General features: G+C 43.6%; 1 protein-coding gene across 1 annotated transcript in view; it reads right to left on the bottom strand.

Moving 5' to 3' along the window:
* Window positions 1-27,239, bottom strand: part of BLMH (bleomycin hydrolase) — a 94,335-nt gene that overhangs the window by 51,886 nt on the left and 15,210 nt on the right. The window contains exons 3-6 of the mRNA XM_088477797.1: window positions 26,320-26,429; window positions 22,037-22,178; window positions 16,324-16,412; window positions 11,248-11,340 (exon numbers count right to left, since the gene is read on the bottom strand). Of these exons, the coding sequence (XP_088333923.1) occupies window positions 11,248-11,340; window positions 16,324-16,412; window positions 22,037-22,178; window positions 26,320-26,429 (434 nt within the window). The remainder of the gene's footprint in view (window positions 1-11,247; window positions 11,341-16,323; window positions 16,413-22,036; window positions 22,179-26,319; window positions 26,430-27,239) is intronic.

Below are 27,239 nucleotides of genomic sequence, written 5' to 3'. Positions count from 1 at the left end.
CAGTGATGGCTGAGCCCGAGGAAGAGGGAAAATGTTTGTAAAGGAAGAGAGAGGAGTAGGGGCCTGATTCAGACCCGCTCGCAAGCAGGTCGATGGTGGGCCATTGCGCACACGTGGTGTGCGCGATCCCCGGAGCGTGTGAGAAATCACTCGCTCCGGGGGTCGCTACAAGACGGGGCAGCTGTCGATGTTGATCGACAGCTCGCCCTGTTTTGTAGGCGGGGAGGGGGGTGGCTGCACAAACGGAGCGTTCCCGAAGGAACGCTTGCCGTTTGTGGGCGGCACTAATGACATCACTAGTGATGTCAGTAGTGGACTTCCTGCTCTATTAGATAATCGAGACCATCGCCAGGCCGCACGCACAAGCTGTAGGTGGTCACCCACAGCTGTGTGAGCGGAGTCAAAAAAAAAAAGGGACGCCCTGAAAAAAGGAGCTTTTTTGTTTTTAGGCAAGGTTTAATTCAAATATCACTGAGGTTTTGTCATGTGGATGGTTGTTTTACTCTAGGAAACAAAAACCATGATCGCTATTGCAAAGGTTTTTTCTTTTTTTTTTTTTTTTTTAAGTTTTCCTGCGTTAGGGATCTTCTGAGGCTAAACTTGAGACAATCAGTTTCCAGTATTGACATTTCTACATTGTACAACCAGGGGGAACGCTATAGAGGAGGGACCCCAACATAAGTGATGAGTGTGGGAGCGGACAGTGTACAATTGCTCGGAAATATGTCCTGTGCGTGTCTTGCACATAACTCCAGCAATGCTGTTTTATTCAACTGGAAAAACAAGAAGTATTATGTTTCTGCCCTTTCCTGGAGAACAAGTGTGTGACTGCCAACATGGTATCACCGCCTCCACTCTACTACCGTCTGTATGACATGAAGATAACTATCAAACAAAGCTGTCAATGAGCTATTGCCACAAGCATAATTCTAAGCAGGTCTGCCGATAAATACGGAGGGCCCGCGCGATACATGAGGCAAGCCCACACTCGTTCTGATTTTTTTTTTAAATATGTGCGCCATAGAAGAGTGAGGGCATTTAAATTCCACTAGTAGTAGAATACTGACCCATACTCCTAATCTGGGCAGATTTAAATGCCACAAACAGATCTTGATTTTATCATATATATACATATATATACAGTCAGGTGCATAAATATTGGGACATTGACATAATTTTCATATTTTGGCCTCTATTCACCACAACAATGGCTTTGAAATGAAACAAACAAGATGTGCTTTAACTGCAGACTTTCAGATTTAATTTGAGGGTAATTACATCCAAATCAGGTGAACGGTGTAGGAATTACAACGGTTTCTACATGTGCCTCCCACTTTTTAAGGGACCAAAAGTAATGGGACAAACTAAACAATCAAAAATCTAACTTTCACTTGTTAATACTTTGTTGCAAATCCTTGCAGGCAATTACAGCCTGAAGTCTGTAACGCATAGACATCACCAGACGCTGGGTTTCATCCCTGGTGATAATCTGCCAGGCCTCTACTGCAAATGTCTTCAGTTCCCGCTTGTTCTTGGGGCATTTTCCCTTCAGTTTTGTCTTCATCAAGTGAAATGCATGCACAATCGGATTCAGGTCAGGGGATTGACTTGGCCATTGCATAACATTCCACTTTTTAGCCTTAAAAAACTCTTTGGTTGCTTTTGCAGTATGCTTCGGGTCATTGTCCATCTGCACTGTGAAGCGCCGTCCAATGAGTTCTGAAGCATTTCACTGAATATGAGCATATAATATTGCCCGAAACACTTCAGAATTCATTCTGCTGCTTTTGTCAGCAGTCACATCATCAATAATTACAAGGGAACCAGTTCCATTGGCAGCCATACATGGCCACACCATGACACTACCACCACCATGCTTCACTGATGAGGTTCCTTTCCTTCTCCATACTCTTCTCTTCCCATCACTCTGGTACAAGTTGATCTGTCTCATCTGTCCATAGGATGTTGTTCCAGAACTGTAATGGCTTTTTTAGATGTTGTTTGGCAAACTCTAATCTGGTCTTCCTGTTTTTGAGGCTCACCAATGATTTACATCTTGTGGTGAACCCTCTACATTCACTCTTGTGAAGTCTTCTCTTGATTGTTGACTTTGACACATATACACCTACCTCCTGGAGAGTGTTCTTGATTAGGCCAACTGTTGTGAAGGGGTTTTTCTTCACCAGGGAAATAATTCTTCTGTCATCCACCACAGTTGTTTTCCGTTGTCTTCCGGGTCTTTTGGTGTTGCTGAGCTCTCCGGTGCGTTCTTTCTTTTTAAGAATGTTCCAAACAGTTGATTTGGCCACACCTAATGTTTTTGCTATCTCTCTGATGGGTTTGTTTTGATTTTTCAGCCTAATGATGGCTTGCTTCACTGATAGTGACAGCTCTCTGGATCTCATATTGAGAGTCGACAGCAACTGATTCCAAATGCAAATGTCACACCTAGAATCAACTCCAGACCTTTTACCTGCTTAATTGATAATGAAATAACGAGGGAATAGCCCACACCTGTCCATGAAATAGCTTTTGAGTTGATAGTCCCATTACTTTTGGCCCCTTAAAAAGTGGGAGGCACATATAGAAACCGTTGTAATTCCTACACCGTTCACCTGATTTGGATGTAATTACCCTCAAATTAAATCTGAAAGTCTGCAGTTAAAGCACATCTTGTTTGTTTCATTTCAAAGCCATTGTGGTGGTGAATAGAGGCCAAAATATGAAGATTCTGTCAATGTCCCAATATTTATGCACCTGACTGTATGTATGTATGTATGTATGTATGTATGTATATATATATATATATATATACATATTAGGGATGTGCAGGCTCGGATAGGTTCGAGTTTGCACGTGGAGTTCGGATTTTTCCCTCCAAAAAAACGGAACTCAGAACGAGGCAAAACGTCATCTTACATGGACGAACATCATCATTCCTGGACAAAAGACCAGGAATGATGATGTTCGTCCATGTAAGATGACGTTTTGCCTCGTTCTGAGTTCCGTTTTTTTGGAGGGAAAAAAACGAACTCCACGTGCAAACTCGAACCTATCCGAGCCTGCACATCCCTAATACATATATACACATACATACACATATATATATACACACACACACACACACACACACATATATATACACACGCTCACACAAGAAGCATTGTGTAATAGATGGAAATTGTGTAATGAAAACTTGCTCAGCTGTGTATCCTTGTAGTGTGTTCTTTTTTAAAAAAAAATCTGGGTTTCTATGCATGTTCTTAAAGTATGTATCTGAGCCGACGCTGGCATCCAGACCAGGTTACAATCCCGACTCCTAGAGGTAAGTAAGCCTGACCCTACCCCTAAACCTCCCTCCCTGCAGCCTAAACCTTACCCTCCCCACATAGTGCCTAACCCAGTACTTACCTTCAGGATCCCGGCAGTATTCTGATAGGTGTCGGAATTCCGGTATCGGCATTATGAACGCCGGAATCCTGACCGCATCCCTATATATTTGTCATATATTTTATATTTTTAATGTGATATAAAACAAAAAGTTACATTTTACTCTCTAATAGTGCACTATGGGCCTGATTCAGCAAGGAACGCAGTTGCTAATAAGCACGCAATCGGCCGAATGTTGAGGCTACGCAGACCCATTAAAAAAAGTGATTAACAGGAAGTGCCCTTTGTGGGAGGTGACGGGTGGTGGTCGGCCTAATGCAGGCGTGCCAGTGCGTTTGAACGCCGTTGCAGGGGCTTGCGTAAATTATCCACTGCGATGTCCTACGCAGCCTGAGACCTGATAGCGTGCGCTGAAGTTAGCAATTCCTGAGTAAGGTCAGGGCTTAAGTGCAAGTGTGTGTGAGGCTGCGATGGTGCTCGATTGTACCGATGGTTTTGCAGTCTTGCTAAACATTACAGATGTGTGTAAGGTAAAGTGGCCGTCCTTATGTTGTGCAGCGGATGGGCACCTTAAGAGCTACACCAACTGCCACCCTAAATGCTGCCAAGCATCACTGTCAGTTGGTGTGGCTCCCCTATTTGAATATTGAACTGTGCTGCAGCCCCATCTCTGGAGCCTCCATTAGCCGTTTGATCCTGATGTGGCTTATGAGGCAGACAGCAATGCAAAGGGGTAAAATGTGTTCTCACAGATTCCTCAATAGCTTTTAGGCTACAGATGAGGGAGGGTAATGTGTTAGCACAGGTGTGAAGGAACGTGTTACCACAGAGGTGAGAGAGGATACACAGGTGATGGGGGATAAATGTGTTATAAAAGCAGTGTGACTATAAAGGTGAGAGAGGATAATGTGTTACTATAGAGGTGAGAGAGGATAATGTGTTACTATAGATGCGAGGGAGTGAAATGTGTTAATACAAAGGTTAGAGAAGGGAATATGTTACTATACAGGTGGGAGAGGGGAATGTCAAATGTGTTAATATGCATGTTAGGGACTGGAATATGTTACTACACAGGTGAGAGAGGGGAATGTCAAATGTGTTACTAAGTAGGGTTGCCAGATAGTCCCTTTAATAAGTAGCACATGAATTACACAGGTTCTGTGGATACCCCGAGAAGTCAGCCATCCACAGAACCTGTGTAATTCGTGTTGTGCTTATTAAAGGGAAGATCTGGCAACCTTGATTGCTACTAGTTGAGGGAGGGGAGTGTGTTACAACACGGGAGAGGGAGGGAAATGTGTTTCTACAGAGGTAAGCGAGGGTAATGTGTTACTACAGTGGTGAGGGAGGGGGATTTGTTACTACAGATGTGAGGGAGGGATTGTGTTTCTACATAGGTGAGGGAGGGAAATGTGTTACTACAGAGGTGAGCAAGGATAATGTGGTTGCTACAGAGGTAAGGGAGTGGAATGTGTTAGTACACAGATGAGGGAGGGTAATGTAGTTGTGAGGGAGGGGATGCATTACTATAGAGGTGAAGGATTCATGTGTTACTGGAGTGGTGAGATGGAAATGGAAACAGTAAATATCTACGGTCTACCCTGGTGAAACCGGGCACATCAGCTAGTGTCTGTATATAGGGTCTGATTCACTTCGGATCGCAACTGCGAATGCAATAGCGATAACACTATCGCAGTTGAACTGCATGCTTAAATTCATTGCGATCGCAATGAATTTAAGCATGCAGTTCAACTGCGATAGTGTTATCGCTATTGCATTCGCAGTTGCGATCCGAAGTGAATCAGACCCTATATACAGACACTAGCTGATGTGCCCGGTTTCACCAGGGTAGACCGTAGATATTTACTGTTTCCATTTCCATCTCACCACTCCAGTAACACATGAATCCTTCACCTCTATAGTAATGCATCCCCTCCCTCACAACTACATTACCCTCCCTCATCTGTGTACTAACACATTCCACTCCCTTACCTCTGTAGCAACCACATTATCCTTGCTCACCTCTGTAGTAACACATTTCCCTCCCTCACCTATGTAGAAACACAATCCCTCCCTCACATCTGTAGTAACAAATCCCCCTCCCTCACCACTGTAGTAACACATTACCCTCGCTTACCTCTGTAGAAACACATTTCCCTCCCTCTCCCGTGTTGTAACACACTCCCCTCCCTCAACTAGTAGCAATCAAGGTTGCCAGATCTTCCCTTTAATAAGCACAACACGAATTACACAGGTTCTGTGGATGGCTGACTTCTAGGGGTATCCACAGAACCTGTGTAATTCATGTGCTACTTATTAAAGGGACTATCTGGCAACCCTACTTAGTAACACATTTGACATTCCCCTCTCTCACCTGTGTAGTAACATATTCCAGTCCCTAACATGCATATTAACACATTTGACATTCCCCTCTCCCACCTGTATAGTAACATATTCCATTCTCTAACCTTTGTATTAACACATTTCACTCCCTCGCATCTATAGTAACACATTATCCTCTCTCACCTCTATAGTAACACATTATCCTCTCTCACCTTTATAGTCACACTGCTTTTATAACACATTTATCCCCCATCACCTGTGTATCCTCTCTCACCTCTGTGGTAACACGTTCCTTCACACCTGTGCTAACACATTACCCTCCCTCATCTGTAGCCTAAAAGCTATTGAGGAATCTGTGAGAACACATTTTACCCCTTTGCATTGCTGTCTGCCTCATAAGCCACATCAGGATCAAACGGCTAATGGAGGCTCCAGAGATGGGGCTGCAGCACAGTTCAATATTCAAATAGGGGAGCCACACCAACTGACAGTGATGCTTGGCAGCATTTAGGGTGGCAGTTGGTGTAGCTCTTAAGGTGCCCATCCACTAGAAGACAGGCAAAAGACTGCACGATCACGGCATTGTAATCGCGTAGTCGTTTGTCAGTCTGTGATGTGCCTTCCACGAGCAGTGTAGGCACAATCAATGTATGTAGTGTAGGCACAATCAATCATCTGCAAACATGCTGAACCTGACGTTATCGTCAGGTTGACCAGCATGTTTGCACGATGATAGATGTCTAAAAGACTAATTTTTTAAACAATCTGCAAATGATTTTCACACGATTATCGAACGATCAAACAATATCGTTATCATTCAATCACTCATTTTAATCGAATAGTGGATAGGCACCTTTAAGGTGCATACACACGTAAAGATTTTCTGTCCAACCATCCAACTAGTTGATTGGTTGGAATGAAAATCTGGTAAGGTATGAAAGCAAATGACAATCAGCAATTTGCTCCCAATTGCCTGAAAATGGACAAAAACTATTGTTTGAACAAATTGTTTAGATCAAACATTTAACAAACTTGTTTGAACGACCATTTTCATCTATTTTCTGGCATTTTGGAGCAAATTGCTGATCATCATTTACTCCCATACGTTACCAGATTTTCATTCCAACCAATCAACTAGTTGGATGGTTGGACAGAAAATCTTTACATGTGTATGCAGCTTTAGGCTAATGCTGCCAAACTTCACTGCCAGTTGGTGTGGCTCCCCTATCTGAATATTGAACTGTGCTGCAGCCACGATGAGTCACTGCACAGGGAGAGGAAACATTTTAGCCCTTTTCACCCCCTTAGGAGTCAAATTTAGAAAAATGCCACTTAGTGGGCACCTACGTCATGGAAGGCATATACTCCCCGATTATAATATATATATATATATATATTCATATTCTTTCTTCTCTCCTACAACTGTACTGTTACTATGGGGTATATGTGTTAAGCCTTGGAGAGATATAAAGTGGATGGAGACCAACCAAACAGCTTCCAACTGTCACATTACAGGCTGTGTTTGAAAAATGACAGTTAGGAGCTGAGTGGTTGGTACTTTATCTCCATCTCTCCATAGCTTAGTAAATAGATCCATATGTATGTGAAATGCAGATTATTTGCCACTAAGGGGTAAATTTACTAAGATTCGATTTGATCCCGTTTTTCAACTCGGATAGGATCGATCAAAAATGCCATTTTTTTTCACTTAAAAAATCTGGAATTTACGAAACTCCCGGTTTTGACAGGATCGTTTTGATTGATGGTGTATTTGGTTGATCCTGTCCGTTTTGAAGTCCCAATTTAACCGCCCGAATTTCTCTCCCGAACAAGCTGGCTGCACATATCAATTAAATATGTGCAGGCTGTTTGTTTTTTATTTATTTTTCTAGGGTTAATTTTGTGTTAAAAAAAATTATATGAGGTTCCCCCCCAAAAGACTAACCAGCCCCGGACTTGCCAGCCTGTCCTGGTACCTAAAATTAAGGGGAACAAAACGAGTAGGGTTCCACCGAAATTTAGGTACCAGCATCAGGCTGCAGGGCCAGTCCTGGATTTAATTATAGGGGGGGAAAAATTGCGTAGGGGTCCCCCTATAATTAAAAGCAGCACCGGACCCTTTCTAGCGGGGGGCTGATGCCACAGCCAGAGGAACCCTTTCACCGGGCCCCCCAGCCGCAGCATCAGTCCTGACCGCTAGTCAGCCCAGGCCAGGGATCCCTGGGGAGTTGGGGACCCCCCCAATAAAGGGGTCCCCCTCTCCAGGGCACCCCTGGCCTAGGCTGATAGCCCGAGGCTTTCCCCGCCACCCCATGGCGGTGGGTGGCGGGTTGATAGTGTATGTGGTGTGTAAAAAATAGAATTAACAACATTGTCTTTACAGTCGAACTGCAGGTCCCAGCAAGCCTCCCGGGATGCTGGTACTTGGAGAACCACAAGCACCAGCATGCGGGGCATTAAAGGCCCGCTGGTACCTGTAGTTCACCTGTAAAGAAATGTGTAAAAAAATACATAACACACACACACACCGTGAAAGTACAGTTTTATTACATACTGTACACACACGCACACATATTCACCTACATTACCAGGAGTGGTCCCCTTGTCCAATGTAGGCATCCAAGGTCTTCTAAACAAAAAAAACAAAAATCGCGATCCACGCAACAGATACCAACCAGGATGGTTGATATCTCCCGAATGAAACGCTCAGACGCAACTTCTGCCTTTATAGAGCCGTATCTGAGCATTCATTGGCTGAGAGAGGTGAGCCCCCAGCTCTCTCAGTCAATGAATGGCTCCTCCATTGAAGTCAATGGTGGGAACCGCAGAATGAACTATAGTAACCTATGGCTCTCCATTGACTTCAATGGAGGAGCCGTTCAATGACAGAGAGGCGGAGGCTCACCTCTCTCGGCCAATGAATGCTCAGATACGGCTCTATAAAGGCAGAAGCCGCGTCTGAGCGTTTCATTCGGGAGATATCAACCATCCTGGTTGGTATCTGTTGCGTGGATCGCGATTTTCGTTTTTTTGCTTTAAGAAGACCTCGGATGCCTACACTAGACAAAGGGGGACACTACTGGTAATGTAGGTGTGTGTGTGTGTGTGTGTAATAAAACTGTACTTTCACGGTGTGTGTGTTGTGTGTTTTTTTTACACATTTCTTTACAGGTGAACTACAGGTACTAGCGGGCCCTTAATGCTCCGCATGCTGGTACTTGTGGTTCTCCAAGTACCAGCATGGGGGGGAGGCATGCTGGGACCTGTAGTTCCACTGTAAAGACACTATTGATATTTCTATTTTTTACAAACTACATACACTATCAACCCGCCACCGACCGCCCTAGGGTGGCGGGGATAGCCCGGGCTATCAGCCTAGTCCAGCGGTGCCCCTTTATTGGAGGGGTCCCCAACTCCCCAGGGATCCCTGGCCTGGGCTGACAAGCGGTCAGGACTGATGCTGGGGGGCCTGGTGAAAGGGCTCCCCTGGCTGTGGCATCAGCCCCCTGCTAGAAAGGGTCTGGTGCTGGTTTTAATTATAGGGGTACCCCTACGCAATTTTTTAACCCCTATAATTCAACCAGGACTGGCACTGCAGCCTGGTGCTGGTACCTAATTTACTGTGGAACCCTACTCATTTTGTTCCTCGTAATTTTAGGTACCAGGACAGGCTGGCAAGTCCGGGGCTAGTTAGCCTTTTGGGGACGGGGACCTCACTTCCTTTTTTTTAAGTAACTCTTAGAACACACTTGCCATTCAGAAACATACACAAATCACACTGATTTGTGTATGGTCGATGGCAACTCGCAGCTCAGGAGGTGGTGTATTTAAATCTTCTATTGAGTCCCCGATTTGAGTGTAAAACGGGCGACTTTAGCAAAACGAATAATGGTAAATTCCCGATTTGTATTAAAAAAGTGAAAAGTACTTCCGAATTGAGCCGATGGTGATATCATTTATATTGTTGAAAACAGACGAATTTGCGGCATTAAACCACCCGATTTTAACCTGAAAAAATGAAGAAATCACCCGACTTTAATGATAGTAAATTCTTTGCAAAAAAGTGATATTATCTCCCGAAAATGCAAATCGGGACAAACACAGATGTTAGTAAATTTACCCCTAAGTATCTTCTACTAATGCTTTATCCAAGTTTCTTCTACTATACTGCCATCTGGTGGACAAAGCTTACAGCATTCTTCCATTCATCACACAGTACAGTAAAGCCACTAATATAAGCATTTAGAAAGCACCAACATAACATGCTCTGTTTTAGAGAATATTTAAATATTCACATCCTACTCCAGTTGAGCTTAGAGTCCAAATTCTCTGGTTCAAAACACACGAACATTAACATACTAGTATATTTTTTGGAGTGCGGGAGGACCCGGTGGAAGCCTACACAAACACATGGATAACATACAAACTCTACACAGATAAGCTCCCTGGTTAGAATACAAACCATGGCCCCAGAGCTGGCAGGCTGAAAAAAAATATACATTAAAAAACTGAAGTGTTTATACTTGACTAAATATGTTCACAACACTCTCTTTCTTGCTCCTCTGCAGCAGGGTAACATGTTAGGAGGCTGGTGCTTCTCTAACTAAGCAGCAGAGAGTGAGTGACAGCTAGGCAGCCTTTCTTTGAAACAAATGTAATGTGTGGATTAATTGACTCGTATATGGGGCAGGGTCGATGATGTTGCTGTAAATAATGGGACCCATACATCAACAATCAATCGGCCCAAGTCTGGGTTTTGCCGAGACGTTTGTTACAAGATTTTTTTTAGATAAGTCTCCTTCCCCAGAGTTGAACACCTGTGGTGTTTTGGACGAGTCCCACTCAACTTTACCAGTGAAGGGGTCAAATAAGTAGAATGAACATACTTGTGAAACACTAAAATGTTGGCAAAGTAAAGGGTGCCATACATGAGCCGGCCATTCCCCTATCTGACCGGAACCGCCGGAGAGAAATGCGGATTGGCAGGCATTGATGATCGTCGATTTGACGAAGAATCTGTGTAATTCTTCATGTTGAAAATCCCCGATTTGCTGATCAAGATCATATTTTGATTGTGATCAGGAAATCAGGGAAAAACCAACATGTTGGATTTCACCTATGTCCCGACACCGGCGTCTGGGGATCAGGGAAATGGCCCAATCCATTGATGATGGATGGGGGCCTTTACATTGACCCATACGTAATGAACTGTTGCATACACACACACAAGTTTCTGCTTGTTTTAAAGAAACTCGCTTATTTAGCACAAACATCCAAAAGCAAATATAATCATTTGTCTAAAAAAAGTGTCATAATAAACCAGTGGTGTGAAACTCGGGCCCTTCAGCTGCAGTGGAAGTACACATCCCAGCATGCACTGCCAGAGTTTTGCTACAAGGGCATGCTAAAACTGTGGCAGAGCATGCTGGGATATGTAGTCCCACAGCAGCTGGAGGGCTCGAGTTTGACACCACTGTAAAAAACAAGCTAAGAAGGAACCTATATAGCACTTACCTCCTCTATCATAGTGTCCACAGCTGTAGAGATTTCTTCCTTTGTACAGCTACTGGAGAGCATGTTCCTCAGCCGTAAGCAATATTCTCTCATCTTAAAATAAATAAATAAAATAAAAAAATTTACATTCAACTTCCTATATTGTATGCATGTAACCAGTATATGAAACATTTGCTCCACAAAAGCATTGCCAAACACAGTATTTTCTAAAAATCACCAAACTGCAATAAATAAGTAATATCAGCATATAAAACAGAAGGGTAGTAATTTAACAGAGTGATACTAAAGCACAAGGTCCCTTTTACAGCTGGAAATCTACCGCAAACAAATCCTTACATCATGTGATCTACTGCCAAGATATTCCTACAGAATGTGATCTACCTAGTAACATGATTCGCCTACAGCATGATATCTACCGCTATGACCCTATTTCAACACGAAGGATAATTCAAAGATCCCTGCACATCCCAAGGGTTATCATCAAGATGCAACCACAGCACAAGGTCTACCATCATATTAACTCCACAGCACAAGGTCTACCATCATATTAACTCCACAGCACAAGGTCTACCATCATATTAACTCCACAGCACAAGGTCTACCATCATATTAACTCCACAGCACAAGGTCTACCATCATATTAACTCCACAGCACAAGGTCTACAATCATATTAACTCCACAACACAAGGTCTACAATCATATTAACTCCACAGCACAAGGTCTACCATCATGATAACTCCACAGCACAAGATCCCATCACTGCACAAGGTATATCGCCAAAATCTCGCCACAGCACAAGGTCTAATGCAAAACTCCAACCACAGCACATGGCCTACTGCATAGATCCCACCACCGCAGAAGGTCTTCTGTCATAATCTTACCACAGCACAAGGTCTTGGCCAAAATCCTGCCACAAAACAAGGGCCCTCATTCAGAGCCGCTCGTTAGCGGCAGTACGCTCGTTCCGAGCGATGTTTGCACATCTGCGCATGCGTACGGTTTTTAGTACGCATGCGTGAACCAGTCAGTGCGGCCAAAAATCGTTGGTACGCAATATAGCGAGTGCCTGCTATTTTGAATGACAGAATGAGGCGTATGTGGGTGGTAACAGGGGAAGGTGCTTGAAAATGGGGAGTGGAGATCCGAACGCAGGCGTGCTTAAAGGTCAAAACGGGCGTTTTATGGGTGTGTATATTTAAAACAGCAGCGTCATTGTTCACGTCACTGGGTTATTTTATAGCCAGAACTGCTCGCAAATTTGTGGTAGCAAACACCAACCACAAGAATAGCGAGCAGTTCATACGCTGGTCGATGTACTCGATTAATCTAATAAATAGCGGACATGACGTAGGATGCGAGCGGCCAGGGGGCGTTTTTAACAAATAAACGAGCGTATGTTTTGCTCGCTCGTTCAGACTTAGAGGTGTGAACAGACTACAATGTGCGTACGGATCATTTGAATAGCCACCCCTTGTTTTTAAACGAACGACCGCAAATAGCGAACGGCTCTGAATGAGGGCCAAGGTCTTCATTTCAATCCAACCAGCGCCCAATGCTTACTACCAAAATTCTGCTATAGCTCAACGTCTACAGTCAAGATCGTACTGCAGAATGAATTACACCACAGAAAAATCCTACTGCAGTGGACAGTCTACCAACAATCTCCTACTACAGATTGAAACATATTGTCGAGGTTTTACTATAATACATATCTAGTAATCTTTTCTGTACTATCCTTAAATCTTATGATTCTGAAAAAAATGATAACCACACAAGTGGCTGGATTATAATTTTATATTTTTAGATCACTTTGTGAATTGTTTATGAATCCATCTGGGGATCTAAGTCACCACTGGTGTCATAGTGTGCGCTAGTACCTATAGTGTTATACCATATTTCATTGGCACGTTATTTTGTGCATTATTTAATAATTAATCTGGTGATCTAACGCTGGGTACACACTATGTGATATATTTTTCGTACAGCCAATGGATGATATATCGTTAAGTGTGGGGGCTCGTGTGTACACAGATACAGTATATCGTGTCGACCGTTCAGCATGGCATATGCGATATAGCTTGCAGATATATCATGCACATCTGCCAGTGAGTATGGGTGAACCACCGACCACCCGTACACTGGGCCTGATTCAGACCCACTCACGAGCGCTGAGCGCTCGCAAGTGGGTCGATGGTGGCCCAGTGCGCATGCGCACGACGGAGCCGGCTCCGTCATTCGCATGCGCGAGACCCGGATAGCGACGGGCAAACCGTCGCTCCGGGTCTCGTACCAAAGGGGGCGTGCTGTCGAAGTTGAGTGACAGCACGCCCCCTTTGGTGGGCGGGCCGGTGGCGTGGCTGCCCAGACGGAGGCGTTACCGTCTGGGGCCGGCTCCACTGACATCACAAGTGATGTCAGTGGGAGTGCTTTCAGCTCTGTTTGAGCCGAAAGCACTCTTGGGCTTGCGGTAACGAGACCCTACCACAAGGGTCTCGTCACAAGCCCGATGGTCGCGATGGTCTTGACGGCCAGAAAGCCGTTCTGCAAAACCAGAGGGCCGGCCCTGATTCAGAGCGAGCGCTCTGTCAGAGCGTCCGGCTCTGAATCAGGCCCATTGGCCGCAGGACACTCCAACATTGACATCATAACTGGCTGGGCAAATTTAATACCCACCCAGTTGTGATGTCGGGTCGATCATATCGAGCGGAAGATTGGTAAGTGGGTATACTTTACCAAAATCGGTTGCTCGGTATGCGGGGTTGGAAGGGCAGACGCTGGACTTAAGTGTGTACCTAGCATAAGTCATCATTAGCTGTTGTCATAGGCTGTGCTACAGGCCATAGTATTCTACCACAGGTCAAAGCAAACACAAGAAGAAATAAGTATATGTACTAGGGTTGTGCACTCCATGATCTCTACTTAAAGATGTTTTGATCTTTTTATTTCTGCAAGATCCTATAATCCAGTGGTTCCCAAACTAGATGCCGTGGCACCCTGGGGTGCCTCAATGCACTTGCAGGGGTGCTTCCGGTTGGTGGTCCAGTACCAAATAAAATTATTTTAAGTTCATGTGATAGGCAAAACCAGTACTAATGGCTGCCAATTAAAATATATGTGGACAAAAAGAAGCACAGGCCTGTCAACCACCACATAACTGAACCTAAAGATGACATATAAGCACAATCTACTACATTTAATTTTTGCTTTAATTTCTCAATCAGAAACTTTTGGCCCAGGGGTGCTGTGGAAACAATGCTGATACTCGAGGGCGTCGTGATTCAAAAAAGTTTGGGAACCGCTGATGTAATCCCATTAAAATATTGTTAAAAGAAAGAAAAGTGATTAAAATAATTCTTAGTACACTCTGTCTATTGTAATCTTTACTATATCACTATACAGGAAAGAGAAAGGGATAGCGCAAATATTAGAATATATAGAGACCATTAAGATCAGGCATGTCAAACATGCGGCCCGAAAAAACATTTTATGAGACCCGACGGTGTAGGCCCACATATATATAATATGCGGCCCACACCCCTGCCACGATCGCAGCTCAGCTCCGATCGGGCAGTGTTTACTTTATTTAAAGCTGGCAACGATCAGAAGCCTCTGATTGCTTCAGAGGCCAGCGTTCCCAGTGATACAGTGCGCGGGTGACGCCATGATGTCACCCGCGATGAGAGGAGTCTGCGCTTGCCGCTCTGGATCTAATTGGATCCAGTCAGCAGCAGCGTCTACGCAGGACGGTGGGAGTGAAGACGGCGTGGACTGAAGCGGTGCCCAGCGGCCATCGTGAAGAAAGGTTAATACTGCACAGGTGAGTGGGGCCTGTTCTATAATGGCAGAGGCACAGCATAAGGGGCATTACTGGGGGCACAACATAAGGGACACTACTAAGGACTTTACTGGGGGCTCTGCATCAGGGGCATTACTTGGGGCTCTGCATAAGGGGCATTACTGGGGGCACTACTAGGGACATTACTGGGGGCTCTGCATAAGAGGCACTACTAGGGGCATTACTGGGGGCACTACTATGGACATTACTGGGGGCACAACATAAGGGGCACTGCTAGGGCACTGCATAATGGGCACAAATTCATGGGGCATTGCATAAGGGGTACTGCATTGTTTTTTATTAATAATAAACCTTTCAAATTTGCATATAAGACTTTTATTTTGTTGCGGCCCACACACTCTTAAGACCTTGAATATTCGGCCCGGTTGGTATTTTGAGTTTGACATGCCTGATTTAGATGAAATTATTGCAATCACTTATTACTTATTTTTGTCTTACTTTTTCCTATGCTTTCTTTATTGTAACAATATTTTGTTGGTATTTTAGCCCATTGATATTGCAGAAATAAAAGGAACATAAAAGCAAACTGAATAAAGTATAATGTTTTAAGATACAATCATTACAAGAGTGCACAACCAAGACTAATGTGCCAGACCTAATGTACAGAGCTCTATCTAGCCAAAACTAATGTGCAGAGCCATCAGTATTAACTTAGCATACCTCCCTGGTGTACTAAGATAGACTCCTCTAAGTTCTCCACCCCAAGTCATAACACTTTAAACTGGCACTCTAAGGTCCTCTGTTGACCCACTGCATTTCACAGCTGGAAGGGTCTAAAGTCAGTAGTGTCCATGCTCTAGTGATCGCTGCTACTTGTGACGTTCCCTTCGGTTGGGGAATCACAGGCAAGTGGGAAATGTCCCACTAAACTTAGCCATGGTTTAGTCAGAGGTTTTTAAATGTTCGTGAAACCCAAAAGATTGCTATATATTTTTTTATTAACCGTTACTTATATAGTGCTAACATATATTTAGTTTTGCTTTACAATTGGGAACAAACCGTAATAAAACAAGACTGGGTAATAACAGACAGACAAAGAGGTAAGAGGGCTCTGCTCGCAAGCTTACAGTCTATAGGTATAACACTAATAACAAATTTATTTTGGCGATTATGTAGGTGTGCAGTAGATCACAGTATAATTCACATTTTATGTAAATAGATAATGGGAGAACACATGGCATTACGTAGTCCATGTAGATCACCAATTCCTAGCACTTACCTTGTGGTTCAAGATGTCGTTCATTCTGCGAGTGGCTTCCGATGTGTGGGATTCAGGGAAAGACTTCTTTGGAATAACACCATATTTTTCTACAGGAAGGCAAAACAATAAAGAAGATGGAGACACTTGTGAGTAAGATCTCTTAGGTAAAGAAAGCATATATAAATGTGTGAAAAAAAAAGGCGTAATGATGGAAATATTATTTTTACTAGAATAAAGTGAAAATTGGTGTTTTCACATCCTATTCACATTATTTCATTTTGTTTAATCATGTTGTTTATTTATTGAGATTTTTCTACATGTTATAAACAGAATAAAAAGAAAATACAGATAAAATGGCAAAAACATATATGAGTGTTGCCGACAAAGAGCACATCATTAAGTAACAAATTATGAGGTCAAAGGGACATCAGTAATAAGCAGAGCCCAAAATCACAGATGCAGCACATAAATAACTTGCGCATGGAGGTAAAAGGAAATAACCAAATAAAAAAAACGTAAAAAAAACAGTAAAAGGGGCAAATGAAAGAAACATTTATACCAGAAAAATGATAGGTTACATGGGAGGATCTCCAACAGGTCTACGAAGGCCCAAAGGAGAGAGAGCACATCTGTCCCATAGCTTGCAAAATTTAGGAAGAGCCTTACGACTAGTATAAACATAATGTTCATGGTCAATTGTATCATTGACCAGTGTCCGCCACTAATGTATGTCTGCAGGGTCCATAGTGTACCAGGAGCGGGCAATAATCAGTTTAACCTAAAACATAATGATAAATATTGATATTAAACAATTCTTCAATATTCATTGCGAATAGACAACGTTCTGCTTCTAGTGGAGGTAATAATGGAAAAATAATTTGCATATATGACCACACTAATTTCCAAAAAGCATTAACCCTAAGGCAAGCCTATAATAAATGCCAAAAATCACAGTCAAGCACATGACATGTGGGGCAATTAGTGGGAATAGTAATATCAATATGTGCAATAGAAACAGGAGAACGGTAGGACCTGTGAAAAATAAAATAATGGATTTTTTGAAAACGGACAAAAAGGGAAGTGTACCTTACAGAGCCCAACAACTGAGACCATTGTTCATCTTGAAGAGAACCCATATTTAATTCCCATTTGTACCTAAGGAGAAGAAGGGCATCCGGCAAATTACGAGAGGCGGGTTCACTATAAAGATAGGAGACCGTCTTACAAGAAGGTAATTGGAGAAGTACAAGTTTAAGGTGATTATATAGGATCAGATTCAAACTGGGCGTGTAGGGCATGACGAAGCTGAAGGTATCTATAGAAGGACGTATGAGGAAGGCCAAACTCCATGCGCAAATGATCAAACAAATGAAGGACACCATTATGAAACAGCTGACAAAGTGTTTTGACATCCAAAAGTTCTCTGATCCCAGCACATCCAGTTCAGAAAAACACAAAACACTGTCAAACCACAAGGGAACATCATGATACATATCCTCATCCCAAATAGTGTCTGAGCAAAATGCCAGACCAGTCGAGCCTGTCGAAAAAAAAGGAAGGGGGGTCTGCCCTGCCTTTTCACAGAGAATAAAACCTGTAAAAGAAGCTAATGGGGACCCCATTTGCTCACCAAGAATTCCCGCAAGAGTGGTATCATTACCAGTCGTCAACCAAGTCACCAAGTGCGACAGTTGTGATGCCATAGCTATTCACATTATTTTAGTATCATCTAAATGTATGAAAAGGTTTTTAGAGGAGGCATATAGCCACACTTACTCGTCTGGACTTTATTATTGATTATTATTCATAAATATGCCCCTCAGTAAGTAAATACCCAACATTTTTGGGCCTGAAAGGTTTCACCCATCACCAGACGCCCCAATGGGAAGGTCCTGTAATATATATATATATATATATATATATAAAGCCATGGTTTATTGGCCCATAAAAGGCACTCAAAATTAAAAAAATTATTTTCTGATTTGTGCCTAGTATATGCCAGACACAGGCTTAGGTTATCCCTCTCTGTAGGCCATGGGCAAACTTTTTGAGGGTCTCTGCTACCTCTCTGCCTACTCTATCATATATTTGGACAGTCTGTCCCTAGACATGCTTCAATGATCACTCCTTCAATAATGTTATACCAAATTGCTACACAAACAAAAAGAATGGCAATAAAGGGGTTATTAACTGTGCTTGTTGTATGTTGTCTGTATGTAGGAGCTTTCATTTCATATATTAGTGTCTGCAACCAAAATGTTTTACATCAAGATGTGACCAGATTCTACAATATTGCATGTGGCTATCGTGGACACGGTGGATCTGATGCAGAATCTTCTCTGTTCATTCATCATAAAAGTGCACAAGCAATTACAGGCTTGTTTGTTCATATTTAAAAAACACATGCAATTCAGGGCGCTGTCAATTTGATATATATTTATTTAGCATATACTAGCAAATAGATTAATATACATTAAATGAAAATACCCAAAATACGGTAAAACATATATTCACATAAATAAGTCAGCAGACCGCTTCTCTACCAAAACATTAATATATATTATGTACACGGAAAGTATTACTTATCCCAGAGACATAAAGATCTGCCCAGCTACGGTGTTGTCCATAGCGCATGCATCTCGCACCATGCCTGACGCGAGACGGAGTTCCGAAATCAGAGACGCACCTTCGCATCTCCATAGATGGAGACGCCCTCCCGCGGTTGGGGACGCACTATTTCGTACCGTGGCGCGACTCGTGGGCACTTTTGTGCCACGATCGGCCACAATGAACTTGGGTGCATCTGTATATTAAATCTTTACAGCACAGCTACAAATAGCAATTATGTTGTTTGTATCCAGTCTCTGAAAAGAATGTATCACTTTAGTTTCCAATAGTATCCTGTTTTTGTTGTGTGATTTATTTTATCAGGAAAACAGAATTCACTCTTTTCAATTAAGTGCACCATAAATCTGAGTGAAACACAAATGTCAGCTGTTATTTTTCTCTTTATAGAGCCTCCGGTAACCGGCAATATGGTATCTTTTGTGCGGCCACAAATAATCATTCGCAGGAGGGGGAGAGTTTTAGATATTTGAGCAAATGTCCGCTGTAGCCACAAGCAGCATATGTAATTATATAGCTCTTTTCATCAAGTCCCGGCAATGTGCAGTGCCAGCCAGACAAAGAATACCTCTCACCACTGCTCCTTGATGCTCTCGCGGCTTCAGGGCTGCATTCACACAGTGACCGGTCTATACTCCACACAGTAGGTCGTCTTCTACGCGTTTCGCTGGCTATTACGCTTTCGAAGGCTTCCTTAAACAATAGTTTGATCATATTTAGCTTGCGACTAGCCAGGTGTAAATGGGGCACGATGGGCATTCTCACCTAGGCATGACAGTGTGTTCATGTCCTATAAGCCCACCTGGTAAAACACCTGGATCATGAAGACTTCACCCCGTGGGCATTTCTACAATGGGGACACATGGACAAAGCAACCAGCTCCTGTTTAAAATGGATTACCATGAATTTCTGATCGAAAACTCTGAAATGTGCCAAACAGAAACAATAGCAAAGAAGAAAACAAGAGTCAAGGAGGACAAAGAGTCCATATAGAGTGTATCAATGGAAGCTCCATGCACGGTATGCAGTCGGGAAGCCGGCGGACCTAATCCCAACAGCCGGCTTCCCGACTGTCATACCCCGGGCAAGGGTCTAAAGACAGGCGTCGATATGCCGACGCCTGTCATTAGACATATGCCGGGAGCACGACGCCCAGCATTCCGATCGAAGGGATGCTGGGCGCCGAGCGTGGATAGTCGCATTAGGTTTAGGCACCCCCCGGGAGGTTAGGTTTAGGCTAGGGGAATGGGGGGTTAGCGTTAGGCACCCGCCTGGGGGACTTAGATTTAGGCGGCGGGGAAGGGGGGGGGTTAGGTTTAGGCACTTAGAGTGGGAATTAAGGTTAGGCACTGGGGGGGAAGGTTAGGGTTAGGCACCCCTAAGGGAGGGTTAGGTGGTAGAAATAGGTTAGTATATACTTACCTTTGACGATCGGGATTTCCTCCTCTGCCGGGATGCCGCTGTTGGGATTCCAGCCGCCGGGCATGGGTCCGGCAGTAAATCATACCGATTCCCCATGCACAACCACTGGGCTAGTTTAGGGTCCCAAAATGAAAACATGAAATGGTGACCTGACCTGCTCCTTACAATAAATAAACTCCACTGGAATGAGGACTAACTGACTTTGGAATAAATATTCAGAGACCTGCACCTTCCAAGATCAGACCCTTTCTCACCCAGGATGCTACTAAAACCCTCATCCACTCACTGGTCATCTCCAGATTGGACTACTGTAACCTTCTCCTATCTGGCCTCCCAGACTCCCACCCCTCTCCTCTCTAATCGGTCCTCAATGCTACTGTTCTGCTCATCTTCCTCTCTAAACGTTCTACATCTGCCTACCCTCTCCTACAAGCCCTCCACTGGCACCCTTTCCCCTTCAGATGCCAATTCAAGGTTCTTACACTCACTTACAAAGCCCTCACCCATTCCTTTCCCATATACATCTCAGACTTCATCTATCTTCATACTCCCTTCCGTCCTCTTTGCTCAACAAATGCTTGCCTCCTCTCCTGCCAAGGGATTACTTCCTCACACTCCCGCCTCCAAGATTTTGCCCGTGCTGCTCCCTACCTCTGGAATTCTCTTCCCATCAGACTCTCCACCTCTCTACAAATCTTCAAATGGGCTCACTACTTCATCAAAGCCTTTCAGCTCTCATCCTAACCCACTGCTACATACTCTTTCCTCCCTGTCTACCCCATCTGTGTCACGCCTGTTTGTCTGCCCCTCCCCATTAGAATGTAAGCTCTCACGAGCCGGGTCCTTTACCCATTGTGCTTGTCTTTACTTATATTTTCATCTACTCCTTACTTGCCACTAGGGCACCTAACACTTGGTTGCTTACACATTGTTGCTTATTTGAGTGTTTGGATGTCTAATGCAGCAATGTGCATAAAGCATGTCCTTGTCCTGCACTGTATTGTACTGTAAGTCATTGGATTCTTGTTCGCTTATTTACGTACTTTGTAAGACGCTGCAGAACACTTGTGGTGCCATATAAATAAAGCATAATAATAATTGCATAAACGGTTGACGGCCAACAGACGCTGCCTCGTACATTTTTGATTGTGACTCAGGATCAGGCCCTTTGTGCCAAAACAATCTTTACAGGCCATGTAGTCTGTTGTAAACTAACTTTCTTACAAAAGCAGTCAGATATAGCATTGTACATCATAGCTCCCAACATGAGCCATTTCACTGGGAGAATTGCCTGCTATTATATTTCCAATTCATAATCCAATTGCTGTCACCTGGTCTGAATTATATAATTGGTTAAAAAAAACTGCTGACAAGTACCTAATGCAGCACGTGGTTGCAATTGGCAAAACAAAGTGAAAAAATTGGCAGTCGACCCTCTTCTTGTGGTAGAATAGCTCATATTATAAAGCATGTTATATGTATAATCAAATGTTACTCAACCGCAGCCATTAGGGACCACAGCTCACTTTCATGATATCTTGTTTCAACACAGCTGGATAAATGAGTCAGTCTCTGACTAAACAAGCAATTAGTCCTGTGAGGACTGTCATGAACACAAATATACAGCATTAGTGCTCAGGTTAATAAAAGAGAAAAACTCAGCTGTCTTCTTTCTAATTCTTACCAATCACATTAACCAGCATGTCCCACTGTCCTCCATCATTGCAGGGATTTGAGAGCAGGAACTGCATAAGTCTCCCATCAATTGGCTCATTCAGGTGTGCGGTTTCGATAAAGGCGTTCAGGAAATAATTGCAGCGCTCTATCTGTGAGAGTTACAAATAACAACAATAATAGAAAGATTTTCCTGGAGCTCCTGAAGGAGGTTTCACATCATTCATTACCAGACTTAACTTCAGTCCCAAACCCCTTCTGAATGATGAAAAGCTGAAATAGGTCTGATATCACCACATAAAACCACACTGGCCATTACAATATTCACTGAGGATTTATTTATTTCTTGGGTGTGTAACCCTTGGCGTACTGGAATCATTTTATGGCCTTTCTTTCACATGGCAAACAGAGCATGTATATGGCCATTATAGACTTGTCTACTGCCACCACTAACGGGAACCGCTGCACCCTGTCCCCTGTATGATTATGCAGGTCTATAGGGAGTATAGAAGTGGTAGGAGACCATTATCATGTACCAGCATTAGAAGTGAGTAATTATTTGGTTGTGTTTCTGGCAAGCGGCTGTAAGATGGCAGAAGATTGCATATTGTGGGCATGGGGCTATCTGTACAGTACACATAGGGCTTTACAAGAAAGTAAGAAATTAGGGCTACTATGCATACAATGTGCTCTATTTTATTATATTATGTGCACTCACTTTCTACTTTTTTGTTATTGTACTGCTAACCGTGCTCGGAATTGGCAGCACCCTTTATATGCATCTATTTTGAGGTAACTGTGACATGATGTGTATGTTGATTATGTCTGATCTTTTAGGCATGTGAAATAGAGCCCTGAGGAAAACACATGAGACTGTGTGCAACATGTCTACATAGCAAGACCAAATAATTACTTTCTTTTCTGGAGCACCATAACCAAATGCTTACTTTTCTGTAAAGACTTTTTAATTGTTTTGTACTACTTATATCCATGATTTTCACTAATGGACTTTTTTTTTTTTTTAAGGATATAAATAAAAACCTTGTCTTTGTAAATAACCCTCGGTCAGTGACTGTTTTACTTATGTGTATTAATATCCCTTATTTACATAGCACCAACATATTCTGCATCACAGTATAATGAAATAAACTATTCTGTCCCTGCCCAAGTGTAATGCTGGGAACACACTGGGCCTGATTCAGAGCCGGACGCTCTGACCAGAGCGCTCGCTCTGAATCAGGGCCCTCCTACATGAGGATGGAGCGGCCTCTTGGACGCTCGCATAGCTGTGGGTGACCACCAACAGCTATAGCGAGCGTCCATGATGATGGTCGCGATGGTCAAGACCATCGCGACCATCGGGCTTGCGACAGAGACCCTGCGGTAGGGTCTCGCTGCCGCAAGCCCTGGAGTGATTTTGGCTCTATCAGAGCCAAAATCACTCCCACTGACATCACTACTGATGTCAGTGGGGCCGGCTTCAGACGGTAGGCGTTCCCATGTGAACGCCTCTGTCTGGCAGGCACGCCCACCAAAGGGGGCGTGCTGTCAATCAACATCGACAGCACGCCCCCTTTGGTGCGAGACCCGGAGCGACGGAGAGCCCGTCGCTAGCCGGGTCTCGCGCATGCGCACGACAGAGCTCCCTCCGTCGTGCGCATGCGCAGTAGGGCACCATCGACCCGCTTGCGAGCGTCCTGCGCTCGCGAGCGGGTCTGAATGACCCCCACTGTTCAATAATCAGTGCTAACAGCCGATAATCAGCTGAACAGGCCGATAATTGAACAGTGTATTGCCATGACCGAGCAGTAGTTATCAGTCTGTCGGACATGCTGAAATCTCCCAACATTTCCCGTTCACACAGGAGGAGCGAGGAAATGATTCCTCTCCAGGGGAGGAACGCAGATATCGTGGTAATACACTGTGAAATATCTCACAGTGTATGGTCACAACTTCTAATGGTGTCAGTATGTTAGATAAAATGTTGGCAGCACAGACGGTGTAACGGTTAGCGTTACTGCCTCACAGCACTGAGGTCATGGGTTCGATTCCCACTACGGCCCTGTCTGTGTGGAGTTAGTATATTCTCCCTGTGCTTGCGTGGGTTTCCTCCGGGTACTCCGGTTTCCTCCCACACTCCAAAAATATACTGGTAGGTTAATTGGCTCCCCACAAAATTGACCATAGTGTGTATGTTTGCGAGCATGTGGTAGGGAATATAGATTGTAAGCTCCATTGGGGCAGGGACTGATATGAATGGTAAGACATTCTATGTAAAGCGCTGCGGAATATGTGTGCGCTATATAAATAACTGGTAATAAATAAAAAATAAAATGGCTGTTGGTCTGACACTGGAGAGAGATAAAGCACCAACCAATCAGCTCCCAACTGTCATTTTTCAAACACAGCCTGTGACAGTTAGGTGCTGATTTGATGGTACTTTCTCTCCTTCTCTCTCTCTCTAAAGGTTGGTACATCTCTCCAATGTATGCCCAGCTTAACACACAATATAATTTTCCAGCAATGGGTGCAGTTACACAAGCCAATTAACCTATTAGTATGTCTTTGGGCCAGAGCACTCTAAAGAAACCTCTATGGATACAGAGAGAACATAAAAGCTCCATGTGGATAGTGCAATATTAACCACTGTGCAACCAATGTTTTTTTCTTGAGCACTACAGTCAACTAGATTACATCAGTTTTTGAATTTGTATGTTCTCCAACGGGATGGTGCACTTTCAACTAAATATTCACAGCAATACTGTCTGGGTGTTTGAGTGTCCAGTTTATCCTAAAAGGAAAGCAACCATCTTTTTTGTTCTTTTTTAGCTTCCATCTTCGGTCTAGTCCAGAGTTTCCCAAACGTGGTCCTCAAGGCTCCCCAACAGTTCAGGTTTTAGAGATATCCATGGTTAAACACAGGTGGCTTAATTAGTATCTCAGTCAATTTTATTTAACCACCTGTGCTCACCGTGGATCTCTATAAAACCTAAACTGTTAAGGAGCCTTGAGGATCGCGTTTCAGAACCTCTGGTCAACTATATTACACCAGAAATTGACTTTTGTAATCACATTATTATTCCTACAGATGTGTCCGCATACATCTAGCCTTCTTGCTCATGAAACAGCCCTTCAAGTCGCGCCATGCCGTGGCATGACTCGGGAGCGCCAAGCGTATTTTCATGCAACTGTTTCCCTTCAAATGCGTCTTATTCACACAGCATTGCGAATAGAACACACAATCAGCTTCTGCTGATTAAAATGATATGCGGCATGCTTATATTCTATGTGCAACTGCTGGTGTATCTGCATACGAAATGCTACGTTACAGTGTCACAGCCGCTGACAGTGTAACGTAGCATTTTGAATGCAGATACCCCCGCAGTTGCACATAGACATGCCGCATATCATTTTATTCAGCAGAAGCTGCTTGTGTGTTCTATTCGCATCTCAAATAAGATGCATTTGAAGGGTAATAGTCGCACGAAAAGACGCTCAGCGCTACCAAGTCACACGGCTCTCAGACGTTATGTGTAAAGCGACTTGTAGCGCATGGAGGATAGTTGTTTGTGGACACATCTGTATCTCCAAAGTTGCAGGAGAAGAAACCACCTTAAAAAGATAACTAAAATAATAAGGATTTATATTACAAATGGCTCACAGTTTTTAAAGGTAATTTGTGATAGATCATCTCTCATATTATCTCAGTTAGTGAGTGAAATTGAGACAATGGTGTGTACACTATCATTTCCCTAGGTGTAAAATAAAGAAGCTTGAACTTTTTAATTTAAATCCCAGTTTGCACAGCTCAGTGTCCTGATGCAGGTAGCTATGTTATTGTGGGATATTCCACGGGCAAAATCAGTTCTGTTCCTGCTCTCATGAGGAATATGTCAGCCAGTACAAGGTCAAACAATTCTGGGCAGTGTGCCTAAAACCTTGGGCCATCAATGAAGACCTGTCTTTAATGGTGATAGAGACACCTCACAATAAGTCTCAGATTGGAAAATAGCACAGTTGTGACCTGTTATTCACCATCAATCTGGCTGTGATTGTGAGTCAGAACAGTCAGGTTATAAAACTACAATGTACTGATAGGAAGCTGTTAATGCCTCACTGATAAAGGCTTCTTAAAGTTAATCTGTGACCAGAATTAGAGGCCTGGTGAAGAGTAATTATTAACATTACTGACTTTTAATATGTCTTTGCCATTTCCTGATATATGAAATTAAATCAGCCTGGAACATGTAAATCGCAATAAATGAATATGTTTCCCTAACAATGACCACATACCTTGTCCCAAAAAAACAGATAAGATTGGCTGAACTCAAATTCTTCAATGTTAAACTTCTTCATTAACGGTAATCTCATCACATTTAGGCAAGAAAATATCCAGCACCGTCCTGAAAAACAGAGTAAAATATGAGATATGGTAAGAACTTACCCTTGTTATCTCTATTTCTACGAAGTCCATAGGGTTCCACAGGATACCTTGGGGTATAGGTGTGACGTCAGTCGCTGGGCACCATAGAGTTAAGCTTTTCAGCCTCCCAGGATGCACTAGGGTCCCCCTCCTATACCCCGCCCCCGAGCCAAGGCACCTCAGTTAGTTATCAAGCCATAGGCCGGAGGAGGAGAAGGAAGAGAGAGAAAAAAGATCTGGACACATACAAGAATCACATTCTCACCAGAGGGAGACGGAAAACCGGTGACCAGAGCAAAGCCCATCTGCAGCACAGGTGCGACAGGGCGGGAGTCCTGTGGAACCCTATGGACTTCGTAGAAATAGAGATAACAAGGGTAAGTTCTTACCATATCTCATATTTTCTACTTCAGGGTCCATAGGGTATCCACAGGATACCTTGGGGATGTCCCAAAGCAGTATCCTTTAAGGGTGGGGACGCTCCTGTGCAGAAAGGAGAATCCGCCGCCCGAAGGAAGCATCCTGAGAGGCGAAGGTGTCAAACCTGTAATACCTCACGAAGGTATGGACAGAGGACCACGTAGCAGCCTTGCAGATCTGAACTGCCGAGGCACCACGTCGAGCTGCCCACGAAGGACCCACAGACCTAGTGGAATGAGCCTTCAGAGAAGGAGGGACCGGTAGGCCTTCATGAAGATAAGCTTCAGAAATAGCCATACGGATCCAGGCTGCCAAAGTTTGCTTTGAAGCAGGCCAACCCTTTTTACGGAAGCCATAGAGGACAAACAAA

The sequence above is a fragment of the Taudactylus pleione genome, unplaced genomic scaffold, assembly GCF_031769625.1.
Source record: "Taudactylus pleione unplaced genomic scaffold, aTauple2 ptg000203l, whole genome shotgun sequence".
NCBI lineage: Eukaryota > Metazoa > Chordata > Amphibia > Anura > Myobatrachidae > Taudactylus > Taudactylus pleione.
Note: the sequence above shows the minus strand (reverse complement) of the source record. Positions and strands in the feature narration are given on the sequence as shown.